Source organism: Oryctolagus cuniculus, chromosome 20 (assembly GCF_964237555.1).
Source record: "Oryctolagus cuniculus chromosome 20, mOryCun1.1, whole genome shotgun sequence".
In the NCBI taxonomy this organism is placed as follows: Eukaryota; Metazoa; Chordata; class Mammalia; order Lagomorpha; family Leporidae; genus Oryctolagus; species Oryctolagus cuniculus.
Genome location: NC_091451.1, coordinates 38,559,610 through 38,586,199, shown reverse-complemented (window position 1 = coordinate 38,586,199; position 26,590 = coordinate 38,559,610). Strand labels below are relative to the sequence as shown.

Sequence of the window (26,590 nt, the reverse complement as noted above, 5' to 3'; positions counted from 1 at the left end):
CTTGCACAGAGCAACCCCCATGCATAATACAAAAATACAGATGAAGGATGCTGTTCTGTTACTGGATGGCTATGAAACTTGCTAAGCTGTCATAAAAGTAAAATAGCTCTTAGATGAGGGCCTATGAGAAAGAGGGTTTGAGCATATTCTCTCAGGCCTTCTGCCCAAAGCACCAGGCATAACCACCTCTCTTTCCCTGATCTACCTCCATTCTATGTGAGCTGCAATTCTGGCATAAGAACCCCAACAACAATGTAGAATGAGAAAGTTTAAAGCAAATTTAGAACTTTTAGAGTTTTGGTATGACTATTAAAATCCTTCATATATCTTTAACTTTTTTAAATATTTATTTATTTTACTTAAAAGTCACAGTTACACAGAGAGAGGAGAGGGAGAGGGAGAGGGAGAGGGAGAGGGAGAGGGAGAGGGAGAGGGAGAGGGAGAGGGAGAGGGAGAGGGAGAGGGAGAGAGAGAGAGAGAGTCTTCCATCTGCTGGTTCACTCCCCAGATGGTTGCAATGGCCGGAGCTGAGCTGATCTGAAGCCAGGAGCTTCCTCCGGGTCTCCCACATGGGTGCAGGAGCCCAAGGACTTGGGCCATCTTCTACTGCTTTCCTAGGCCATAGCAAAGAGATGGATGGGAAATGGAGCAGACAGGACTCGAACCGGCGCCCATATGGGATGCTGGCACCAAAGGTGGCAGCTTTACCCTCTACACCACAGCACCAGCCACCATGTATCTTTAACTTCTAAGAAAATTTACTTGAGAGAAAGATAGAGGAAGAGAGAGACTTCTCATCCATTGGTTCACCCTCGAAATAGCTGTAACAGCTAGAGGGGGTTGAACCTGGGGGCTGAGAACTCCATCCAGGTCTCCTGTGTGCGTGGCAGAAACCCAACTACGGCTGCCTCCCAGAGCCCACGGTAGCAGGAAGCTGCAATTAGAATCAAGAGCCAGAACCTGAATCTAGGTACCAAAATGAGGGATGCAGGTGTCTTAACCAGAAATCCAAACACCTACCACTACCTTTAACTTTAAAGAAACATCATTATTCTAAGATAAACATCAAGATTCTTTAATCCAGGAAATTTTTCCCTTAGTCCTCAATAATTTTATGAAACCTTTTATTTGTATATGGTTTAAGACAAATATTTGGATAGAGCTATTTGCTTGGCCTGAAACATTTGTATTCAATTTTTATAGTAACATAAAGCAGAAAATGTCACACCATCCTTCCATTCATTGATCAGATACTTATCAGCACTCCGCTAGTCACTTGGGATACAACCAGTGAACAAACCAGACAAAAGTCCTGGCCCTTGGGAGCTTGCATTGTTGTAGCAAGAGACACACAATATGCATAAAAGTAACAAATTACTGTCAGAAAATCAATTCTTTGTAGAAGAGAGAGGAGAATAAGAGATACCAAGATGCTGGGTAGGAGTGGGAAGGTGGAGTATAGTCCAAAGCAGGCCTCACTGGGAGCCCAGTGCTTGTTCAAAAGTTAAAATAAGAGAGGGAGTGAGCTAGGCAGATATCAGACTGTCCCAGGTGACAGGACGGCCAGAGTCAAGGTCCTAAGTAAGGATTAGGTAAGGAGTGTTCAAGACAGGACAAGAAGCCACAGTGGCCAAGTAGGATTGTGGATGGAATATTGCCAGTGAACTCAGAGAGCTAAAGAGGGTGGGGGCCATGCAGGTCTCTCTGCACACTTTAGGAACCTGGGTTTAGATGATGATGGAAATGGGGAAACACTGGAGGGTTTTAAGCAGTGGAACACCAAAAGTTCATGTTTTAAAGGATTGCTCTGGCTGCTGTGTCGTGAGGGTGTAAAGGCAACAGGGTAGAAGGCGGAAGACCAGTTAGGAGGCTGCAGCAGTTAACCCAGGTGAAAGATGTTGGTGGAGGTAAAAAGAAGGCACCACACACTGGGTATGTTTCAGAGTTAGATTAGGGTTGCCAGACAAAATACAGGATGCCCAGTTAAATTTTAATTTCAGATAAACAGATAATTTTTAGTATAGGTGCATCCCTTGCACCGTTTGAGAAACATGGCCTCGACTCTTCACTTCTTCCTGAATCCATGCCTGCCATCCTGTGACTTTGAAGTTCTTCCTGCAAAACAAGCAGAGTAGATTTCTCCTCTTGCCTTAGATTCAGCCATGGGGTTTTCTCTGGCTAACAGAATGTTTGCAAGTATAACATGACCAAAGGCTTGAAAAGTCCTGGGCGTGCTCTCTTATAGCTCTACCATTAGCATGAGGAGAACATTCCCAGGCTTCAGGGCCCCTGAGTGAGGGTGACTTTCACATGAAGCCAAGCCTTGCCATCCAGTCAAGCCCAGCCTAGGGCAGGTGACCTCCAGATGGCCAGCAGACTCTTGACCTAAATAGCTGCTTCTTGTTGTATGATGTGGAGCACTCCGTTACACAGTATTGTCCCAGAAATAGTTGACTGACAGCTGTCTCAGCCTACAGACAACCTGTAAAGCCATAAGACTAGGATGAGACCTCCAAGAAAGTGAGTGTCCATGGAGAAGCAAAAAAGGCGAAAGAGGGAGACTCTAGGACACTCACTTATTGGGGAGATAAGGAGGAGTCAACGCAGAGACTGAACACGGAGAAAAACAAGAGTATGGCATCCTGGAAGGCAAGTGCCGTGGAAGTGAGCAACTGTGTCAAATCGGGCATCTATGTCAGAAGACCAGACCTGAGAGCTGGCCATCGGGTTTAGCAGGGGAGCTCACTGGTTGCCTTGACAAGTGCAGTTTTGGCGGAGCAGTGGGATGAAAGCTTCATGGGAAGATTTTTAGGAATATAATGGGAGTCCCTTGGGTATGAAGATAATAGTAGGGAGGCTTGGGATCGATCAAGAACTTTTTTTTAATAAAGAGGGAGAAATTAGATCATGTTTAAGTCAGGGATCCTTTAACAAGAGAAGGAGGATTTGGGGGGGGGGGTGTCCTGTAACCTCTGTGAAGGAAACAGGATCTTGGATAGGAGCACATCACCTGTAGCCCCCGCAAGGGGCCCTTGCTCAGCCAGGACCATGGACTTCTGACGCAGGAGAAGGATATCAGGAGTCAAAACAGAGGGGCAGAAAGACTCAGAACAAGCGCAGAGATTTGGCCTAGCAGTTATGATGTTGCATGGGATGCCCGCGTCCCATATTGGAGTGCCTGAGTTCAAACCCCAGCTTGGCTCCCAGTTCCAGCTTCCTGCTAATGCAGTCGTGGTTCAAGTAGTTGGGTCCCGGGAAGACCCAGATCGAGCTTCCAGCTGCTGACTTTGGCCTGGCCCAGCCCCATCGTTGTGGGCAATCAGAAGTCTCTCTCTTTCTCTCTCTCTCTCTCTCTCTTTCATATCAATCACCAAAAAAAGAGTAAAGGAGATGAAGAGTGGCCTGGCCTCTGGGGCTTCCTGCAGGGCTGATGTGCATGGAGAAGTCAGCCCTGGACTCCAGGCAGCTGGAGGTGGCAAAGCTGTGAATCTGGGGAGAGTGTCTGGACCTCCCTTGCTCCTGCTTATAGAATCAAGAAAGTCCGGGGAAGCCTGGGTTTTACCCTGAGCAGATGCAGGAGATAGAAAATTATTATAATAGTATAATAGTCCATTACAAAAATTTTAGAAACATTATTTGAATTGTCAGATCATTTTCTCTTGTTCTGGTATCAAATGTTTGAATACAAAGCCAATTTCCTCCTTGGTAGCCTGGAAAACAATCTGGTGTAAGGATGAATAAAGAAGGGGCTGGCACTGTGCACAGCGGGTTAATGCCCTGGCCTGAAGCACCAGCATCCCATAGGGGCGCCGGTTCTAGTCCCAGCTGCTCCTCTTCCGATCCAGCTCTCTGTTATGGCCTGGGAAAGCAGTAGAAGAAGAAGGCAACACACGGACACACACAGACGTGCTACAACCCATAAACAGCCCGTGTAACACTACAGGCCTCACAGTTCCTCACAGCCCCACACTGCAGACCACCATACTTTCTAGGCCAGTGCTGACCTCTGCCCACACGCAGCATTTTTCCTGTCTCCAACGAATAAAAAGGTGTCCCAATTTCCCCAGAAATCTTAGCTTGTTATCACCGGGATTTCCCCCCTTGTCTTCCTGGAGTATAACCCTTTCCGAATATGCTGATGTCCAGCCAACAGATCTGCAGTGTCATTGAGATGCATAGCACTATTGCATCAGCTACAGAACAGTTAGAAGTCTCTGGAAATGCCTGGGCAAATCAAAGAGCCAGGTGCATTCTCTTAGCAGTTGCTTTTGTGTGGAGTAGTGGAAAGAGCAGGGCTACAATCAGGAAGACGGTCCTGGCACTGCTGCTGCCCGCCTGCGTGACCCTTGGCCAGGCACAGTGTCTCCTCTAAGCCGTGCCAGCTTCTTCTCTAACATGAGAGCCTGGACTAGAGGACCCCAAGATCTTTGTCATCCTCAATGTTCTCTAGACTATGAATCTTGTAAAATGATTGTCCCTGGGCAACTGCGTTTTCCTAAAGATTCACATTATTATTGTTGTTAATACTATTTTAGATCTGAACTAAAACACAATGTCCCAATCAGTACTGTGGAAATACTGCAGGCCACGGTGTTTTAGAATGACGTGGACAACTGACTTGCCACTGCTTTCAGGTTGTCTTTCTTAGAACACAGCCTCCAAGGAACTACAAGAAACGGCAAAGACAGGAAACCCAAGCACTGTGACAGCTTCCCCATCAAGTAGCATCCATGGATTAGGGTCCAAGTTGTCACCGGTATTTGGTTAGCCAATACAGTTGGCTGTACTGGAGTGACAGGGTCCTGGCTGCTCTGCTTCAGATCCAGCTCCCTGCTAATACACCTGGGAAGGCAGCAGAAGATGACCCAAGTATTTGGGCCTCTGCCACCCATGTGGGAGACCCAGATGGAGGTCCAGGCTCCCAGGCTCCCGGATGCAGCCTGGACCAGCCCTGGCCATTGCAGCCATTTGGGGTAGTGAACCAGCAGATAGAAGATCAGTCTCTCTGTCTCACTCTCTTCTTTCTCTCTCCATCTATCTCTCTTCCATTCCTTCTCCTCTCTGCCATTCTGCCTGTCAAATAAAGAAGTCAATCTTTTTAAAGATTAGACCTGAAATGATTATATAGGAAATTCTTAATCACCGCAAGCACTCTTTGCTTTATTTTCACTCCTCATAGCTGTTCTTCCTTTGGACTCTACCAGAGTTCACTGAAGTCGTGCAGGGGAAACACGCCAACAAGAGCTAAATTTAGGGACGGCACCGCGGCTCACTAGGCTAATCCTCCGCCTTGCGGCGCTGGCACACCGGGTTCTAGTCCCGGTTGGGGCGCCGGATTCTGTCCCGGTTGCCCCTCTTCCAGGCCAGCTCTTTGCTGTGGCCAGGGAGTGCAGTGGAGGATGGCCCAAGTGCTTGGGCCCTGCATGCACATGGGAGACTAGGAGAAGCACCTGGCTCCTGCCATCGGATCAGCACGGTGCGCCGGCCGCGGCGGCCATTGGAGGGTGAACCAACGGCAAAGGAAGACCTTTCTCTCTGTCTCTCTCTCTCACTGTCCACTCTGCCTGTCAAAAAAATAAAAATAAAAAAAAGATTTATTTATAAAAAAAGAGCTAAATTTAATGATGCTAGCTGTTTGAGGAAGGCTAAAATGCTATTTAGAATATCTTGACATGAATCAAGAACTTCCTCCTCTTGCCAATGCTTATCAAGAATTAACAGTTGAGTTTAAACTATAAACACAGAAACATGGAGCCAGTGGACCACATCTGAATCCAACATAGTCTAGCACGCAGGAAGGCGTGATGGCACACCCTGACTTGGTAAGATTTTTGAGGCTGACGTCTGCTCAGTACCAATGCCCCAGCCCAGGTGAGATGCAGAGACTCGAAGCAGGGCTGGGAGGAAGAAGCGGCACAGCTTACCTGGATCCTTCTGCTCTCCCAACTTGTCTAGGATATTGAAGGAGATGTCCAGGTACTCTCTCTGGATCGCGCTGACGGCAATCTTCCTCTGTTTTCTCTGCCTCGGAACAATCTGAATTTTAAATTCCGATTCCTCCACTCCATCCTCTTCCCCCTTCCTTTCGGGATTCTGCTCCGTGTCGGACTCAGCACCGGTCTCGGGCTTCTCGCTCTCTGCTGCGTTCTCCCCATCTTCGGGAACTTTGAGGAGGACAGTTTTTGTCCCTGAACTTGGCGCCAGCCCACCAGGCTCCTCTTCCTCGGCACCGGGGTCCGGGTTCTCGTCCACTGACATCTCAGGGAGAGCCACGGACTTCTGCAGGAGGTCTCGCTTTTGCTTAAGCGTCAGAGGGCTGCCGCAGGAAAACTGCAGCTCCTCCAGCGTGGACAGCTCTTCGGAGTCCGTCGGGTCTTCCAGGGCTAGGAGGGCGGAGTCCTTGGTGCCTGCAGACTGGCTGTTCCCTGAGTCCTTGGAAGCAAAGTCCTTGGAGCAATCCTCCACGCTGACTTGCACGAGGCGAGTTGTGCTGGGGCTCAGGACAGAGGGCTGGCTGGGGGTGGAGGGCGAGGAGGCGGCGTGTTTACTGGAGGGACCATCATTTCCTTGCTTCCTCGCCTCCTCTTCTTCGTCACTCTCGACTATTCTGAGCGGGGGAAGGGGCTCAAAAACGAGCGAGTCACTGTCTGATGTGGAGAGGAGCGAGTGTTTCTCCTGGCCGGATGTGGAATCCGAGGACAAATCTATGAGATCTAAGTCTTCCTTAGGCGCTGGCTTCCCTGGAGAGTCCACCTTCACCTCAAAGGTCTCCATGCAGTTCAACCGGACTTCGGGTATCACCGGCCTGCGCGCCTCCTGAAAACCCTCCAGGGCAGGGTTCTCAGGGATCTCAAGGTGGTCTGGCCTCGTGGCTGAGTTCTGCCTAGAACGCCCGTGGTCGCTCTGTCTCTGTGCGAGATAAGCAGCCTGGGCAGGAGGCTTGTCTATGTCACAGCGATCAATGCAAGACTTCCTGCGGTGCTCGTCTAACGTGAATAAAAGGGAGTCTGCATTCCCTATATCAAGAGATTTTTGCTTCAAAGAGCGCAGCTTTTTTTTCTGGATGCTTTCTTCTCTCACGCAGTGTAGAAGGCTGTCTTGCAATGCGCCCGTGTCTCTATATTCAGCCAGCTCTATTTCACCTGATTAAAACAGAAAAAGCTAGTACTATTTCACTTGGAGAGTCCACCTTCTTTTAACCCCTGGTATCCGGGCATACAATTGGCATAAATCATCATGACAATCCCAGCTCCACTAGAAAAGAAAACCAACTATCTGGCCAAGTTTTCGTAAGGTTCATTCTCATTTCAAAAACTGGAAAACTTTGCAATGAAAGAAACCGAAATGATAGTTTAAGGTCTGATTTCCAAAAATCAGGCTTTGGGATAATTCCTCAGCTCTATTCATTTGTGCACAGCAGAAAGAATCTGTGTTTTGTTGGTTTGTTGGCTGAGGCAGTACTAGGAAACTGTATTCAAATTGGGTGGAAGAGAAGCAAACATTCTGCAACAAATCAAGTCAAGCAATGGCCCTCGAAGACGATCATGACATTAATGGCGTATCTGTCAATTCACGTATATATATAAGCGGGTATATATATATACTGTTTGTGCATACATATATATATATAAATCAACAGTCTTAAAATGCGTAGTAACATAATAAAATTAAGATTTCACCCCAAACAAACGGTAGAGTACAACATTTTTGCATAAAATTACTAAGAGAAAAAATTCATACTTCTCTGAACATTCATCTCAACCGGCTGATATTTCACCATTTTGCTGCCGCCTATCCTTTTCAATCTTGCAAAAAAAGTTTGAGACTCTTTATGGCAGGGTCCAGTAGGTGTATCATGAATATCAGATTCATCAAAAACACTATCTTCTTCTAATTGGGGAGAGAAAGTCAAAATTACACTTAAGAGGTTATTCTCTCTTAGGCTGTGTCTACACAAGCAATTCACTGAAAGCATTGGGGAACACAGTCTGCAGTGATTTCGGCACCAGCACCCGCCCAGCCACAGGTGGGTGTTTTATCCATGCAACAAGCGATCCAGCAGAGCCACCATCGTTTTCTATGTGACAACTGGCAGCATTTTTATGAGAGGCATCTCAGTATTTCAGTAGAGCCTTCCTGGGGACCGTTTCCAGCGTGCGTAGAACCCGGTGACACACAGATGCCAGGACTTTTTCCAGGAATCTGTGACACCGCTTGAACTTGCCTGCTCTGGGCAGCTCATTTGACAAAACGAAATCAAACATCATGAGTGGGTCTTGCCCTTTCCAAAAAAGCATATGCCTCCCTGGGATCTGGGAACTGGCATAGACACAGCCTAACAGTACATGCACCTTATACTTTGTGAATGCAAAATACTGTACTCTACATTTGGTAATGAAACACACAACACACAGAAAAAGCTTAGAAAAGCCACTGGTCATCTCAAAAGCTCCACAAATGATCATGGACTGAAAGAGGAAACAAAGGAAAAAGGAAACAGAAAATAATATTTCCTCCCTGTGGAAGCCCCTCCCCCGAGGAGTCCACCACACGTAACTGCTCTCGGTCTGCGGAATCCCAGAGAGAACCTGCGCTCCCGCGGCCCTAAGGCTCCGCAGGCAGGCATTCTCTCAGAGCGCCTGATGCGCTTGTTTCCAGGCCTTGCTTCTACCCCCATCGGGCCACTTTGGACGCAGACATAACCCCAGTACAGTTAATGAGGAAACGATTCCTATGCTGTTAGCCAAGGAGTGCACTCAACAAATTCCCTCCTTTTATCCTTCACAAAGCCGAAGCTACCCACAAAATGGCAAAAGCAAAGCCCCAAAAAGGCTACTAAATGCATTTCCTACCACAACAAATGGAGATAAGCTAATATTTGAGTTGAATATCACCGGAAGTATACTATTTGGCCTATATGTAGATCTACCTATGTGACAAAATAAGGCTCAGGTGTGATTATGATTATTCGAGATTTCTTACAAGGGGGTATAGAAAAATTAAAGGACTGATTCTGTTCCAATACACAAGATTCCACAAATATATGAAACTGGAAGCAGTAAATTGTAGATGAAATAACCATACTAATCTTTTTAACCAAACAAAAAGTGTTCACGATCAAAATGGAGACAACCCCCCTCCAGGGAACTTCCACAGAGATGCGAATGCCTATCAAGTGCCCCTGTTTGCAGGGAAATGCAACAAAATGATCTATGTCTTTATTTCCTTTTCAGAACAATCTCCTTTGAAATATAGTTTTTCAAGCAAATAACTGTCACTTCTATTATACAACAGACAGAAGACCACAAGATGGCACCTCCCACCCAGAAAGGTTTTACATCCTTAGTTTATCAGAATCTAAACTCTCAGACACTAAGACCCAAGCTGATAGCCAAGCCATGCTTCCGGAAGGATCCGGATGACACCAGAACTTACAGAACCCAGTTCTCAGACTGGTGTCTGCAGACACCCTAGGTTCTTGGACTGTTCCACAAAAACCAGTGCAACGCTGCTTACAACCCATTCGATGGAGACACTTCCAGAAGCCTTACCAAATCAGACTGTACTAATACCACCAAGGATCACGACCCACTCGGCTTTCTCCCAGGACTAGAGCAGATGGTGCTGCCTTTTACAAGCCGAAGGCTACGCCTTCATTCTTCGTCTTCCACCTGAAAACACCCAGGCTGTGATCTCACTCTGTCTACATCTTCATTCTACTGCCTCCCTGGAGGAAACTCTATCAATAGAAATGGTGTCAACATGGGAAATGATTTAAATCTACGCAGCACAACTGTGTCACTTTCACTGCCTTGAATTATTCCCTGTTGAATAATGAGGCTGGGGGAAAGCACATCAGCCCATTGAGACTCTGTTCAAATCCTGGGAACCCTAAGTTCAGGAGCAAGCTAGAGACCTACACATGATGGCTCCCCCAAGTGCCAACCAAGATCTACTCACAGCCCAGGGGCAGGGTATTTCCAATACTCAAGGAACGGCTTACAAAGCTTTCTGAATCAAACAGCAGCATATATTTTATAAAACATGCTAGGGCTTCAGAAGCATATTATTTCTCTCGAATGCCCAATTAGAAAGTTAAAGCAATAACATTCATGGCAAAGTGGGAAAATTAACTAAGTGGTCAGTGATTTTTTTTTTTTTTGGACTCCAGAATGGTATCGGAGGGTGCTCTTCTACCTCGTAAGAAAAACACTGTACAGAAATGTATTTTGTATTTGAGCTAAGTCTGGGAGAGAATCCCAGGATGGAAGTACCTTTTTCTTTCTCACTGTATCTGCTGATGTTACTGCTGTCACTGTACAGAGGTCCTGCCGTGGCATGGGGCTTGCAGCTATGGTACTGGGCATTGAGGGTATTGACTGTTATGTGAATCAGGTGCAGCAGGAGTTTGCTGATCTCACAGTCTCGGTACGGATACTGAACAAGAAACGGAAGGAGAAAGACACAAACGGTTAATTCACAGGGTACATCTTCCCACTTGACCTGGCCAGATCTATTCCTCCGTATTACTTGGAGATAAAAATAAATACACACAGACAATTGAAAGCACAGATTCTGAGCACGCCTTATTTTCTAAAGGGATCATATTCCCTTCCTCTTGCGCCAAACCACTGACAGCAACACATGACAGTTCATTGTTCCAATTGCTTTCAAGAAAATTATCTGGCAGAAACCTTTGGTGGGTGAATACACTTTCAAGTATCTTCTTTGTTTTCTGACATAATAATTAATACTTAGATAAAATGCGAGATTCCAAGCATAAACAGTAGTTATTGATAAATGTCCTACAATTCATTTTTTTTTTTTTTGCTTTAAACATTTTTAGAGCACACAATGACATGGTCTCCCTTGTCTATTTTTATTCCAGTAGCTGTTTGTTTCTTCTAATTACATATCACAATTATTCTTGTGAAGGTCAAACTTCTACCCTACAAAATTCTCAACTTGAATCCCTAAGGGTGTTCCATGTTGGTAAGCTATTGTCATCACAGGTTTTATGGAGTTTTAAGCTTTCCATTTATATATCTACAGTAAATATGCACAATGAGTATTTACATAGCAAGAGAGAGAGGGAGGTGAGGGAAGGAGAGAAGGCAGTTTTGATATGTGAAATGGTATAGCATCATTTCCCTCTAGACAGCTGAGTATCAGTGGTCAGCCACCCGGTCAGCAGCTCCTCTAGCGGAATCCTCCCACCCGCAGAAGGAGGGACGATGGCGACTCACCTTGTACAGGATGACAAGCAAGGCCTTCAACCACATCTGCCGGATGTGAGGCTTTAGGGACCAGAGGGAACAGCGAGGTGGCTGTTGGAAATAATGTCGCAGTTGAGGACAAGAGCAGTATTTGAGCACCTGAACCACCAAGGGGAGAAGGTGTTTTCCCAGATTAATGTTATAGTCCATAACCTGAAATAGAGAAAAGATTAATAACTGAAGGAAAAACCACGAAGAAGACCCAGAAGTCATAAGGAAAAATGTGAACCATCCCAATGAAAAACAAAGGCAAAGCATTTAACAAGTGACTCATAAAATGGTAGTAGCAACAGCTGTACACCTTAGCAGAAAAGTCCATCCTCACATGAAATTTTAAAAACTTGTAAAGGGTTGTAAAATTAATCCCACACTAAGTAAAAGAGTTCAACAAATAGTATGAAAAAAAAAAAAAACACTGTTCCTCAACAGAAGAGACAAGGGCTGTAAACAATCATCAATCATTAAGTAAACTGAAAGCAGATCTTTGCAAAAATTAAGAGTGGGAATGGAAGAGGAGAAGGAAGAAGGGTTGAAGCATGGGTGGGAAAGAAAGTAGGATGAAAAGTATCACTGTGTTCCTAAATCAGTATATATGAAATACATGAAACTTGCATAACCTGAATAAAATGAAAAAAAATCTTGTAAACGAAAATAGTTTTCATCTCCTTAATTATCTATATGTCTATTTCATTATCTACTGAAAATAACATTTTATCTATTAAAATGTATCTATTAAACTACTGACTAGTATTAAACTAGATTCAATGAAAAAAAACTAGTTTTGGTAACCAGGTGGGGAAATGGGTATTCTTAACTACCACTGGCAAGGGTGTGACTTGGTAAAGTCTTTCAGAAAAGTAATTGAGCAACTTGCTCTCATTCAGAAGTTAGGGAAAGCACATACCCTCTAATACAGTGATAAAATATATCCTAAGAGAACAGTCAGACAAGTGTTCCCAAACGTATGTGTAGTTATTCAGCATGGCTGTGTTCACAATCACCTCAAGTTATAGACAACCTCCGCATCAACAGCATGGGATTAGTTCAATAAAAAAAACTGCAATAGCAGGTTGCTATGTAGTCATCAAATAGGACATGACACAAATGTACTTATACACTATGAACTTTGTAATAAATTTTAGGTTAAGAAAAGATCAGTATATACACTCTGATCCCATTATTGTAAAAAATGTGCATTTATACATCCATAGCTATGAATCTATGTATGAGTATGTATGTATGTTAATTTGAAGGAGATATTATGCATCAGAATGTTGGTAGTTATTTCAGTCATGGGTTTTTACGAGGTTTTTAATTGTCAGTTTCTTGCTTACATATCCATGGTAACAATGCACAATGTGGGCTTAGAGAGAGAGAGAGTTGGGTGATGGAGAGAGCGAGGGAAGGAAGTTTTGGTATCTGAAATGGTACAGTCTCACTTCATCAGAGACAGCTGAGTATTACTGGTGATCCAGCCGGCCAGCAGCATCAGCGAGACAGCTCCGTGCATACTCCTGCGTGCAACACTTCTCTGTGTTCATTATAGTTCAGCCTAAGGAGCTAATTAGAGCTACCATCTATAATGTTCACACCACGAGACAGGCACTGGTGAAGGTGCTTGGGCAATATATTGCCTGCAACCTCCCCAAAACATCTGTATTACCAATAAGCAAACAGGCAGCAACTGCCCAGGGCCACAGAGCTAATCACAGCAACAGGGCAGAAATTCACATCCACCTCTCTCTGCTCCAAGTCCTAGACCTTTGACTACTAAGACTTCCGTAGAAGGTAGGACGCTTGGTTGCAGATTGGTCCAGCCATTCGGAGAGTGAGAATTGCAGCGCTGGCCAAACGGAGCACACGTATACCCCATGATCCAGTCATTCTGGGTCGGGATCTGCATCCCAAAGGCGTTTTCACACTGGCTGATTGAGTGCATGTGCGAGGACGCTCACTGCTGCGGTGACTGGAAACGTGAGGATTAGAGGCAGCAAGGGTGAGCGTCAGGGGAGAAATGGGTAAGTAATGGATAGGGCTGCACCATGGCACACAAGACAGACACACATGGAAAAAGCCAACGATGACAGCCTAAGTTGTATGATGAACTCAGCTCTCTCCATTTGAAACCCTAAAAGCAGAGGATTAAAAAAAAATACCAACAAAACCTCCTCTACTCTCTCACGGTCTCATGGTCACAGTTTCAGTACAGGATGATGCAAAAGTCTAGAGATAGTGGTGACAGCTGTATAATAATGTGAACGTACTTGATGCCCCTGAATTGTACACAAAAATGGCTAAACTGGTAAGTGGTATGTTTTACACACACACACACACATATATACATATACATATACACACATGCATGTTTATCCTTTCACTATACCAAGCCACCGATTCTTACTTATCTTTATACTCCCCCCTACAAACCCCTTCCTTATATCAGTTAACCTGCACAAATGTCACCACTAAACCAATGTTGGCTAGCCTATTGGTGTAAGAGCTGTTATCACACTTACTTGCGCAATTCCTGCAATAAATGCATTAAAGCAAGTCGACAGGCGCATCTTTTGAGGTGCAATCATGAAGCAACCTTCCTGTTGGTCATAGCCGAGTAAGACGTACAGGTGCCGCTTGACCGTGTTGAAGGCCTTCGCACTGCTGATGTCTGACTCCGCGCTGCTCTCATCCTTGGCCATGAACTTCATGAGCACTGTAATCAGCTGGTGCACGGTCTGGTGGTCGATCCCCGCATCTTCTGGGAGCAGGTCCTTGATGGTGTTGTCATTCTCAGGGGACTGTTGTCCTGTCAGTACAAGAAAGGCTGTCAAGGGGCAGCTCTTCCACAGGCTGAGTTTACACAAAATCTCACTGAGATATTGCTAACGCACCATTCTTTCTGTGACCCATAAAAATTTAAAGGTTCTGTTCTAGACAAGAAACTTAAAGGCACAATATAGGCAACTAAGCAAAGCATAAGTCCAGGACTGGAAGTTACTGCATTCGTCGACAGCCACATAATTGGGGAGTAACAAGGGAATGGAAATAAAAATTGGACACTGCAAAGCAAGGCTACCCTCCAAAAGCAAGACACATCCTTAAATAAACTTTGCATTTAGCACATTTTTAATATCTTGGCAAAGTTTTATCCTCAGTGATAAAGAGAATTTTCCTTTTGGCTTTGTAAAAAATCACAAAAAATAATGATCTGAAATCCACTGAGCATAAAAACATTCATCAGGCTATTTTGCTTAAATCATTATCTCAATGCAGTTATGTTCACGAATTAGCTGGTGCAAAAACAAAAAAAAATAGAGTTTTCCAAGTCTTGAGCAATGTGTACTCTTTGAATGTGAGAGTCAAAATTATAAACAGCAAACCAGAAGTCCTGCTGTGTATAATGAGAAACATGCAAGGGATAAGGGAGACACAGACAACAAGAAGCATGAACTTTCAGAAACAGAAAAACACCACATGAAGGTGAGTTGGAAGTTCAAATGGAAAGAAAAAAATCCCTTAGCCTCAGGCTTCCTCTAATCTAATAAATAATTGGTCCTTGGCAATTTTTGACATTGACTTTCTCATTATTTTTCAAAGTCAGAAATCATGTCCTGTCTCTCTTTGTCCTCCCTCTTCTGATTGGGTCTGATTGAAGACGTCTGGGAAAGGAGGAGCAATGCTTGCCTTTCTATATGACTTTTCAGGACTTGTCCAAAATACTCTGCATTCTTTTCTGAGTAACATTAGAGCACCCAAATCGAAAATAAAGTTTTTGTTTGGTGGGTTGGAGAAGTATTCCAGCACTCTCATCTCTCACCCTCCAAGGAAAAGTTCTACTAAATGATGACAAGCTTTGGTTATGATCAACCAAGTCATGGTTACATTCAAGATAATTACAGGCAAAATGTCGATCTTCCAGGACACACACAGGAGAAGAGAGATTAAGAAATGTTTCTATCGAGCAGATGCAGTGGGTCAAGCTGTCACTTGGTACGCTTGGCTGGAGTCCTGGCTGCTCTACTTCCCATCCAGTTTCCTGCTAACGTTCCTGGGCAGCAGGAGGCAACGGCCCAGTCTGGGTTCCTGCGACCCACAAGGGATATCAAGATGGAGCTCTTGGTTCCTGATTTCAGCCTGGCTGTTGTGGCTATTTAGGGAGTGAATCAGCAAATGGAAGATTCTCTCTCTCTCTCTCTCTCTCTCTCCTTTTCAAACAAATAAACTTAAGAAATGAAAAACATCCTTGCAGACTGTAGAAATTAGTTGACTCAAGTCCAAACACTTATCTCTGAAACGATAACATGGAAGTAATGTCAGATTTGACTACTAAGACTTGCATACAAGGAAAGAAGCCTGGTTGTCTAGTTTCCCCAACCAGGAGAAAACTGGTCTGTTCAAAAATTATGTATGAAGAAGGGGTAGTTGACAATGAGTGATGGGGCAGCAGAATCAACTTAGTCTAAGAGCCTGTAATACTCAGACAGGGGAAACCACATCACATATTTCAATAGGGACTCTGGGACATTAATATTTTCTGTCTCCTAGAATCTGCTCACAAAGGAATGGATATGCGCAGTGTATTTTAGAGAATTTTTACCAAAATCTGTTCATATCAAACTAAGAGCTTACCACAGTATTTCATATGCAGAAAGTGATCAATAAATTGTCAACATTATTGATTAGGTATGCATCAGAAAATTAAATGAATTTACATGGAACACCATAGTTCAATGGGAGACCAAAATGGGAAGCATCACTTTTATGATTAAATTAAATGCTTGTAATGGAGGATTTGACCAAAGCATCACCTATGGAAATCATTGTAACACAAACAAGAAAAGCCTATAAAATATCTTCCCAGCATTGGCAAATGTTTACTCTTGATTATTTTTCCTCCAGAGCATTATTTCACACAATCTGAAGAACGCCGCTGCTTTGGGCAAGTTTGGGCCAAGACTGTGACAAGTGTGGGAATCTAGGTTCTCTGCAGGGTCTACTGCAGCAGCGAGTGATGGCTGCTACGATCCAGATCCGTCCTTCAGTTCCCTGTGGTTCTAGGGGGCAAGGTTGAAGACAGCAGGGTCACTCAGTCCTGCTCCTATACCTCCAAGTCCAGGCTGGGTGGACATCAAAGCCCCAAACATTAAAAACCACAATGGCAGCATTGGAGAGGGTGCTGCATCTGTGCGTGATAGCCCAGTCGTCAAGGGACTCCAGTGCAAAGGAGACCCACTCCACACGTCCCAACTAAGGGTCCACCCCCAATTCACTCCAGCCTAATTCAAGCCCAGAAACTAAAACATGAGACTTCAGCTTAAATATTCCAAAACTTCTTCCCATTACAAGTGGTCAAGTGTGTTTTTGAAGTGCTAACCTTAAGGTTTCTCAGCAAATCATACTGTCCTAATGACTAAGATTCGTGTCACACACGGTCTGGTCTCACTGCACCTCATCTTCACTGGCCTTCAGGGCTTTAAATTTGTTGCTCTCACTGAACACACAGCAATGAATTATCTTTAATAAGCCATTAAATCAACTGAAAAAAGAACTAGTTAATGGAACCTTTTGCAGAAAGTGGGAAAATTTTTTCTCTTTATTCCAATAACATACCCTTCCAACTGTGAGGTTTGCAAGTCTACACTTTATTATCTTTCTTGAACATAGAGTAAGCTTGTAATGGGGCACTCCTCATAAGGAAAAGTCACCTTAATCAAACCCCTAAGAAAAATCACCTGTGAACAAGTTAAAATGTTCCTTATTGACAGAAACAGAACTACTGCTTTAATTTTCTCTAAAAGGTATGAAATTTCCATTTTAAAACTAACAGTATTTTCTGTAAGGTATGATGATTAAAACATTGTGGTTTGGAATTCTAGCCTAGGAAATTCCGGTAGCTGTCTTAACCATAGAGATTGAACACATTAAAAGAGCTTGGTTTTATTATTTCTACAAAGAAAAATGTCTGCATCATTATAACCACGGAAGCAGAGCTCCTCCTCCTCTAAGCTGTAACAGGGACTGAGTCCAGCACACTCTGCCCTCAGAGCTGAGTAACTGCTCAGAACTCCAGACCGAGAGACTGCGGTATCCTCGATGGTCTGACACCAGCAGGACCAGGATCTGCCTTTCCACACTTCTCTTCACCACTCCACCCGGGAAGCTCCCGGAATCTCAGCGTGTAGCCAACATTTCCACACCCTTGCGGCTTCTCCTGGTGCTCTCTCCACCTTCCACGCTGGCCTTCCACCCCCTCTCCCAGTTTAATGCTTCAGACCTGGGCCCTAGAGGCCAGTCTGATTACATGCACCCACCCTCTGCTCAGCAATGGGACGTGATCCCTAAATTCTACGACTTTCCAAAGGCAAGAAGGGAGGAAAACAAGGAGGGAGAGAGAGGAATGCAGGAAGCTTTCCTTCAGCCCTTCCTGTCATGTGGCCACTCATCAGTGCATAAGGCGGAACTTTCTATTTATTCATTTGCTTTATTTCCCCAATAAGAACATAAGTTCATTGGAGGCAAGTGCTGTATCTGATTCATTTTTTTACATCCCTCATAGGATATGGGGCAGAGTCTGACATACGGTGGGTGCTTATTGTTCATAAATGTCCATTCCCATGTGCCAAAATCAAGAAAATATTTCAGATCTTGTCTCCCGTAGGAGAGAAAGCTTGATGGAGAAGGGAAACAGATCTGGTGTAAACTGACACCCTTATGTCAACCCAACAAGCGACAGGATAGAGGAGGAAGTAAGAAACCTTCCACAGGCTTATTTTGCACTGGTCTGGAGAAGTCAGTGATCAGAGCCACCGGTTACATTCTTTCAGTAGTTCCAACTACACTGCCTCACTGATCCTTAGCTCCTTAACTGGCAGCCTCACTCAGGACCGTCCCACTGAGTGCACACAGCCTCCAGGAGCTGGAAAAGCTGCGTCCTGAAGCTTCGTCTCCCCCTGAGGCCCCAAGCCGCCTTTGCCCATTCCGCCCCACACCCTGCCCCTGCATCTTCAGCCTGTCCTCCCCATCAAGGCCTGGCTGAAAAGCCTCCCGCCCACACCACTCTCCCTGATGGTCCCAGCTGGTAGAAAGCTGTCACTGTCACTTCCTTGCTAGATGACAGCACACTGACGCTCACACTCCATCTCCCTTACTTGATCATAAGAATTTAACAGAATAAGATCCCTGATGTGTCTTTGTATTCTTTATGATTTTCTAGTACACCAGATATGCAATAAACATCTGTTAAATAAAAATGTTCATTTTCCAAAACTATAATTTTAAACAAGAGAATTCCAATAGAAATAACTGTACCTTTTATTGGATCTTAATGATCAATAGGCATTTTGCAAGCGACTGAAGTGAACTGTGAACTATCTATAGAAAGGAGAGAACCCAAAGAGAAGTTACTGGGAACTTCAGGCTGGGACACCAAGGAGGAGGTAGGGAAGGTCATACAAGGCAGCTTTACCAATGCTAACAACTAGCATTGGGCGTCTTCTTTTATGGATACAAATGCAGGCCAAGAGCTTCCCGGGTTTCCCTGTAGGCTGGAGCAGACCTGGGAGAGTGTGAGTCCCAGGGAATAACAGGATTGGAATAGCTCTGCGTCCTAACTGGGAAGGTCTGGACACTCATGTGTTTAAGCCACTCTGGTTGCAGTGCCAGGTGCCCAACTCCTTAACCAGCCTGGTGTCCTCAAATCCCTTTTATCAACACGGAGTTGTAAGAAAGCAAGTCAAATCTCTTGGATGCAAGTCAGTGCTGTCCCTAACCAGTTAGTCATAAAAGGCCTCACACCACTGGAGCAGAATTACCTAATCTCTCACTATGTCAGGATTTCTGCCTGTTTGCAGAGAGAAAAAAAAAATCACACTTTATTTATATTCAGAATTGTTGTGAGGTCAAATTAGTTGATTTGCATAAAAGCATTATTTATAGTAAGGAGGTACTGTATATGAAGAATTATTATTATTATTATATACCTGCTAACATCTAGTTACTCATTCCAGGGAATGAATAACAAAGTGAGCACACTGTGTTTGCAGGGATTGTCAGTGTTCATTCAGGATCGTGCTGACATACAAGGAGTCATCAAAGAGTTCATGGAAAATGCATATTTCAAGTTTTTGCACCAAATAAACTTACTTTTCATTCCATTTTTTCTACAAACTTTCTGAAGTACCCTTGTAATAAAACACAACTGCTGCTTTATATTTAATTAGCCTTCAAATATCCAGCCACCAGGATTCCTGGTTCTCAGAGCAAATTTAAGATAAGCACTTTAAAAGATTGCACACTTCATCAATTAGGACGAAATGAAGATCTGGACTTCCAGCTTTTACCATGTATGCTTTGCACGAGAGATGCCACCAACAAGCTGGTGACACGTGTTCCTGGTGGGGACCTCAGAGTCTTCTCTAAAGCGAGAGTGTCAGGGTGTCTCCAAGATTCAGCGGGGCCACTCTGCAATTTTTACTTAGATACCTTTGATTAGAGTCTTAAGAGTCACAGGGGAGTGCACCTCTTTTTAAGTCTTCTAGGGGCTGGTGCTGCAGTGTAGCGGGCAAAGCCGCTGCCTGCAGTGTCCCATATGAGACCCACTTCTGATCTGGTTCTCTGCTGTGGCCTGAGAAAGCAGCAGAAGATGGCCGAAGCCCTTGGGCCCCTGCACCCACGTGGGAGACCGGGAAGAAGCTCCTGGCTCCTGGCTTCAGATCGGCGCAGCTCTGGCTGTTCTGGCCAATTGGGGAGTGAACCAGCAGATGGAAGACCTCTCTCTCTTTCTCTTTCTCTCTCTCTCTCTGTCTCTGTCTCTCTCTCTCTCTCTCTGCCTCTCCTTCTCCCTCTGTGTAACTCTGATTTTCAAATAAATAAATAAATCTTAAAAAAAGAATATATCTTCTATAGAAAATAGAATATTTTATGCCACTTGCCGTGTGTACCCTGCAAAGGCTAAGACCAGAGAGTCATAAATTGTAAACCCAAACAAAAAGTTCAGCATAAATAGCAATTAACATTAAGTCTTGCTGCATAATTAAATAGCATCTGCTTTATTTCAGGCTTAATGAGCAAGAGGCCTGCACAGAGGGGCTCATTATTTGGACCAAACAAGAGTGTTCATTAAGTAGCAAGTTCTTTAGCTTCCATTTAATCACTGTCTTAAACCATCCCACACAATCTTATGATTATCCTGGCAGTCTCTGCTTCTGAGTTAAAACATTCAGTGTCCAGAAAATAACGATGCAAAAATGGAACACTGGTTTGAAGCTGTCTTACAAGCTGAGCCAACTGTTTCCCAGCGTAAGCAAGTTTTGTTTATGATCGTGTTGTGTCGATGATCTTTTAGGAGTTTTGGCTTCATATTAGTTTGGCTGCCCTTTTTCCATCTGGTCATTTTTGGTGGGATAATTATAAGTCTGAAGGCTTTTCTTAATTTCAAGAAACATATGTACACATTTTCCCACAAAGATGTGAAGCAACTGTTTTGGTTGGATTATTAAAATGGCTACTAATAATTAAGCATCCTAATGAAATCTTAAAGGGATAAGCTGGGATAAAATGAAGATAATTTATGAAATTGCATAAGGACAGTTTCAGAAAGGCCTACCTGATGGGAACTTCACATTCTTTGCCTTCCTAAGGAAGTGCAGTACCAGCAGTTCCTGTTTTAATTCTTTTTAAATTACAGCACAGCAGGCACACAAGTGATATGTAAAATAAGGTAGAGAGACTCAAGTGCTTCTACTCCTCTTTTCTCACCAATTTGAAAGAGAAAATGTCTCTGAGGTTCTCTCTTCTCCTCTGCCCCTCCAGTCTCCCACTCTTTCCAGAGCCTTTTTATAACACAAGGCACCCATCTTGATGTCTCCTCATTTCAAATTGACCTTCTAAGGGTATCAGGATCATTTTGGAAAGTCTATTTTAAAACTATCCTTGACTGAAAACCAAATGTTGCCTGTGGTGAAACAGGAGGAGGTTACCAAACAAGCAGTGCTCGGAACTTCACCATCTTCCCAGTGAGGGAAACACTGTCTGTGATCTCCTGGCCTGTGACCCTCCAACCTTGAGGACACTTCGTGATAAACTGTAATCTTTCATGGAAAATCAAATTATAGTGTACACCAGAGCATGCTGAATATGATTCTATGTTCCCCCAAACAATGGAAATCCTCCTTTCTCTGAGAAAAAGAAATGCATGTAGAGTCGCAAAAACTCAGGAATGGCCAAGGGGATGAGTGGATGATGGTGGCTCAAATGTTTAACTTTGTAAAATGTAAATGAAATGTATGTTTTTCCTATAGCAGATATATATGAACCAGATATTTCTATGTGTAAATACACATACAAATGGAAGTACTATTTTTGTATAATGCTAGTCATGTTGGCTCTCTGGTGCATACTCGGGTAAGGAGATGCTTCTTACTGGACCAGAAGTCATCAGATGACAGTACGACAGACTTGCCAAGTCAGGGACATCTCGGGTAAGACCCTTCGAGTTTGCAAATCCTAAGTATACCACTCTGGTCCAGTTAGAGACACCACTTTCTTTGCCCTGTCTGCCTGTGGTAGATAATTACACATGGCCCTTCAATGTCAGAAGTACCCACCTGGCGTCTGTTCAGGTGTCCCACCGAGAGCTGGAGCAGACTGCTCATGCCTGGTCAACCTCATAGCTTAAAAATCAACAACAACTCTATTTAAACAAGCATTACAGACAACTGGAGTCCAGCAAATACACTCAGTGCTAACTGCCTCGGACAGCAGGGCAGCCTTAGTCCTCACTGCTCATTAACACCACATGAAAGACGTTCATACAACAGAAGTTCTGTGGTTTTATTTGAATCTCAAGAACAACTTTCAGTGTTACTTCAATTCTTAATCTTCATAATCCCATATGTATCAATTAACAATAATAATAAACTATATCTTAGGTTATAAAACAGCTGGAAACTCATAAAAAATTATAACTATTTAATCTAGACATTGGTTTCTAGGCTCTGAAACTGTTTTCCCTGGGGCTTAGCACCACTACAGGTTATTTTTAACTGGTCACCTGTGATTATCTTTGATCCCCAAAAAGCTGAATTACTGATTACTTAACAAGCTCTCATTGACTCTTCCAAAGTTCAAGATATCACATTTCCATAGCTTGTCACAAAATTAAGAAAAGTGTGTAATAAATCAAATAAAATAGTATTTATAATTTAAAATGTTTTACGCTACATAAGGCTGTCTTACAATAAATGCTAATGAAAATACAAGACTTTCAGCTTTTAAGAGGATAAGAAATATGTTTGGAAGTGTTATTTTATTAACTTCATAGCAGTTCTTTAAAAATTAAATGATTTAATAAATTTCACAAGTCAATAATATATGTAAATATACTCAGTAACAAGGTCATTTAGTTAGGAATTTTTAATTATTTGTTCTTCATGTGCTACTGCTAAAGATGACAGTTTAGTCATTTGAAAATTTTTATTACCTTCAAAAGTGCAATACAAAGACTTTTCTAAAAAACAAGTATATGCAGCCTTTTTTTAAAGTTGGCAATGAAGCGTGTTTTTATTTGTACCTTATCTCATGGAGTTGGGCATGAATTCAACGCCTCCGCCTCCTGGCTCTCATTTTTCAACAGCACCCACGACTAACGGTGAGTCAGGGGCCAGCCTGGCTGCTTCCATCACTCATGGGAAGAAGGCGAATTCTGAAGTTCAAGTCTGCCTCCTTAACTGCCATGCGTTTGTTGTCTGAGCCTCACCCAGAAGGCACTCAGGCTACGAGGCTCGCGGTGTAAACTCAAATCCTAGGACTTAGGGGCAATGGCTTCTTCTAAGTCTCAGTGCCAAGCAGCAGTGGATTTGCTGCCTTCTGCATTGCAAAGCCATCTGCTTCTGGCCAGGGCTTTGCTACACAGGGTAACTGGTATCTACAGGCCTGGGGTGATTCTCCAGGGAATCTGAGAGCCAAACAGTGATGGCACTCAGCAGGCTCAGCCTGCTGCCCACTGGGAACACTGCACAGACAAGTCAGCCTCAGAAAGACAGTGAACAGACTTCACGCAAGGATGGGAGGTGATACTCAACGGATTTTGGAGGTCAGGGTCTCGGGGAGGGAGAGTGCCCTCTTGGACTCGGCAGGCCCCTTCACGCTGTCCCTCAGGGACCGCACGCTCTTCTGACGGTTCCGGGCAAAGCGGGCCCTCTTAATCTTCCACAAGGCGGCGTCGCTGAGGTTGGCCACGTTGGTCCTCACTGCGGTGATGGCTGTGCGGAAGAAAGCGAGGAAAGAGGGAGTCACGCTCCTTGCCCGCCTAGGTAACACAGCAGGTCTGAAACAATCCATCTGGGCAGACTTTCAGAATTAAGATACTGGGATGCTTAAAATCTTTTGTGGATGCCCAAGTCACCCAGCTCCTTCTGCGATGAGTCCGATGTGTGAAAAAAAAAACAAACAAGACACACAATCATGACCACTGTCTATCGTGAGTAGGGCCTGTCCTTTCTCTGTTCAGACCATAAGAGTCGGTTGTCTGCTTTTGCTATCACTGGATGGTTGAGTGGCATCTAGTTAGAGCCGTCGGTAATGAGTTCACAGGGATGCAGGAGCAAGTCTGCAAGGCGTGACTCTATCTCATGCAAACGGCCCACGAACAGTAAAAACATAATGGCTGAGCAACACTTAAAGAATACATAGTCACAGGCGGTTTTCATAGGCCCTCAAGGGAATGAGAAGTCTGCTATGGAATGCCAGAATACACTGAAATCTAGAGACTCCTCTAGAGGACATTCAACAAGGATTTGACGAACTGAAGGCACACAGTCAAGGCATCCTCCCTGCGGGATGCCGAGCTACGTGCCACGCATCTTCTGTTTAACCCGGAAGCACAACAGAAACTGGGAATGCTCACAGGAAGTGCTTTGTGGTACTTACTTGTAGGAAAAGGAAATTCTTTGTTACAATCCAAATGCAACTGGGCTTCCAGAGAAAGTGTCTCAAATCTGTTGACAAAGAACTCCCAGCTCAAAGCAGGAATGTCTTGCTTCAGAAAATGCAAGAGCAAAAGCTTGCTCAGTATTGTGGGTCGGTCTTTAACCACAGTATCAAACTGGAAGTCAAGGCAGAGACACAGACCCTGCGGAAGAAGGGCAGAGGGGAAAGTCAGGCAGGCATCAGTTACTTCAACGGCAATATGCTGTGTAAAGCCAATGGAACAAGACACCCTCTGAATCCGTGGTTATGATGTAGAATGATCCAGCGGATGTATTTCTGACTGTAAATTTTGGTAGGCAAAAAAAAAAAAAAAAATGCAGAAGAGGAACTTTTCCTAATTGTAGAATGGCTCCAGTTTTGATTCAGAAATCTGAACTTGACATGTTATTGATTTTCTAATGTATCAAGTAATAAGTACTTAGCTCAAATACTCTCAAACCATTTCTTTCTTACTTTACAAATATTTATTTTATTGATTTGAAAGGTAGAGAAGGACAAAGAAACAGGGAGACAGAGATCTCTCATATGCTGGTTCACTCTCAAATCTCTACAACAGCCCTGGCTGGGCCTGCTGAAATCTAGGAGCCGGAAACTCAAAACAGGTTTCTCACATGGGTGGCAGGGACCCAGTCACCTGAGCCATCTCCCACTGCCTCCTAGGGCACACGTTAGCACCAAGCTGGAGTCAGGAACAGAGCTGGGACTCGAACCCACGCTCTGACATGGGTGACCCAAGCGGCATCTTAACCACTGTGCCAAATGCCTGTCCCATATCTTTTAACATATGTTGTTTCCATTGAGAAAAGCATACTTTCAAACCTACATTTTAGACCTCACAAGAAGATGGTCTTTAAATTCCCTTTCAGTCTTAAATTTCGTGATTCTAAAAGAAAGGTCACCTTGTCTTCTCAAAATGTGCCTGGACTACAGAATGTTAAAAAGTTGAAGTTGGAGTAGATTGCACATACATTTCTCTAGTCTAAGTCTATCATTCTACCTCATTTTAACTGAATGAAATCTAAAATTGTCTCTAGCAGTCATCTACTGAGTGTCTCTCACGTTCCAGGCCCTGAGCAGGAATCAGACACACAAGCTCCTGGTAAGGCTGACAAGAAAGACCGGTAGGAGACAACCAGGGATTTTACAGGGGTGGGGGAGGAGAGCAGCCTAACCATTTGCCAGATCCTGAAGTCTGCCCTTGCTTGTTGGCCTTGAAATTCAGGAGTCAGCGTGCACACAGACACACTCACATGGTTAAGAATGGGGGCTTTACTATGAGTCCGTCCTGTGTTTGCTCTTCCTCTTACTAGCTGTGTGATTCTGGAAAAGCTACTTAAGCTTTTTTTTTTTTTTTTTTTTTTTTTGACAGATAGAATTAGACAGTGAGAGAGACAGAGAGAAAGGTCTTCCTTCCATTGGTTCACCCCCAAAATGGCGGCTACGGCCAGAGCTACAACAATCCGAAGCCAGGAGCCAGGTGCTTCTCCTGGACTCCCATGCGGGTGCAGGGCCCAAGTATTTGGGCCATCCTCCACTGCACTCCCGGGCCACAGCAGAGAGCTGGACTGGAAGAGGAGCAGCCGGGACTAGAACCCGGCGCCCATATGGGATTCCAGCACTGCAGGCAGAGGATGAGCCAAGGGAGCCATGGCGCCGGCACGCTACTTAAGCTTTTTAACCCTCAGCTTCTCTATCTGTAAACTGAGAACACACACAAGATTACTGGGATGATTAAATGAGATAATTTGTGATGGGACACTTTTAACCCACGGTCCCGCTAAAAAAAGCACCCATCTGACAAATGTTATCTCTTGCAATTATTACAAGTTTAAAGAATGAAATTAAAAAATAGTGTATAAATATGGAAAACCAGTAACTCTGGACTTTGGAGGTTCTAGTCTTGGTTCTCTTACTAATTCCCTTTGCTTCCTGGGGCTGGCATTGTGGCGAAGTGGGTTAAGCCACTGTCTGCAATGCCGGCATCCTATGTTAGAGTGCCAGTTCCAGTCCCAGCTGCCCTGTTTCTGATCCAGCTCTCTGCTAATGCACCTGAGAAAGCAGCGAAGAGGGCCCAAGTGCTTTGCTCCCTGTCTCTCATGTGGGAGACCCAGATGGAGCACCAGGCTCCTGGCTTTGGCCTGGCTTAGCCCCAGCCACTGCGGCAATTTGGGAAGTGAACCCGTGGATTTAAAATCTCTGTCTCCCTCTGTGGCTCCCTCTCTCTATGTCACTCTGCTTTTCAAATAAATAAAATAAATCTTTAAAAGCGATTTACTTTGTATCTTTTGATAAGTCACATTAACAGTCCAAGACTTGGTTTCTCAATTATA

The 26,590-nt window shown here is 44.2% G+C and overlaps 1 protein-coding gene across 1 annotated transcript in view; it reads right to left on the bottom strand.

Moving 5' to 3' along the window:
• The window catches only part of UNC79 (unc-79 homolog, NALCN channel complex subunit), a 265,206-nt gene that overhangs the window by 76,217 nt on the left and 162,399 nt on the right, over positions 1-26,590 (bottom strand). Inside the window, exons 26-33 of the mRNA XM_070065557.1 lie at positions 24,201-24,402; positions 23,354-23,533; positions 21,878-21,943; positions 13,793-14,079; positions 11,247-11,429; positions 10,275-10,437; positions 7,741-7,890; positions 5,925-7,142 (exon numbers count right to left, since the gene is read on the bottom strand). Of these exons, the coding sequence (XP_069921658.1) occupies positions 5,925-7,142; positions 7,741-7,890; positions 10,275-10,437; positions 11,247-11,429; positions 13,793-14,079; positions 21,878-21,943; positions 23,354-23,533; positions 24,201-24,402 (2,449 nt within the window). The remainder of the gene's footprint in view (positions 1-5,924; positions 7,143-7,740; positions 7,891-10,274; positions 10,438-11,246; positions 11,430-13,792; positions 14,080-21,877; positions 21,944-23,353; positions 23,534-24,200; positions 24,403-26,590) is intronic.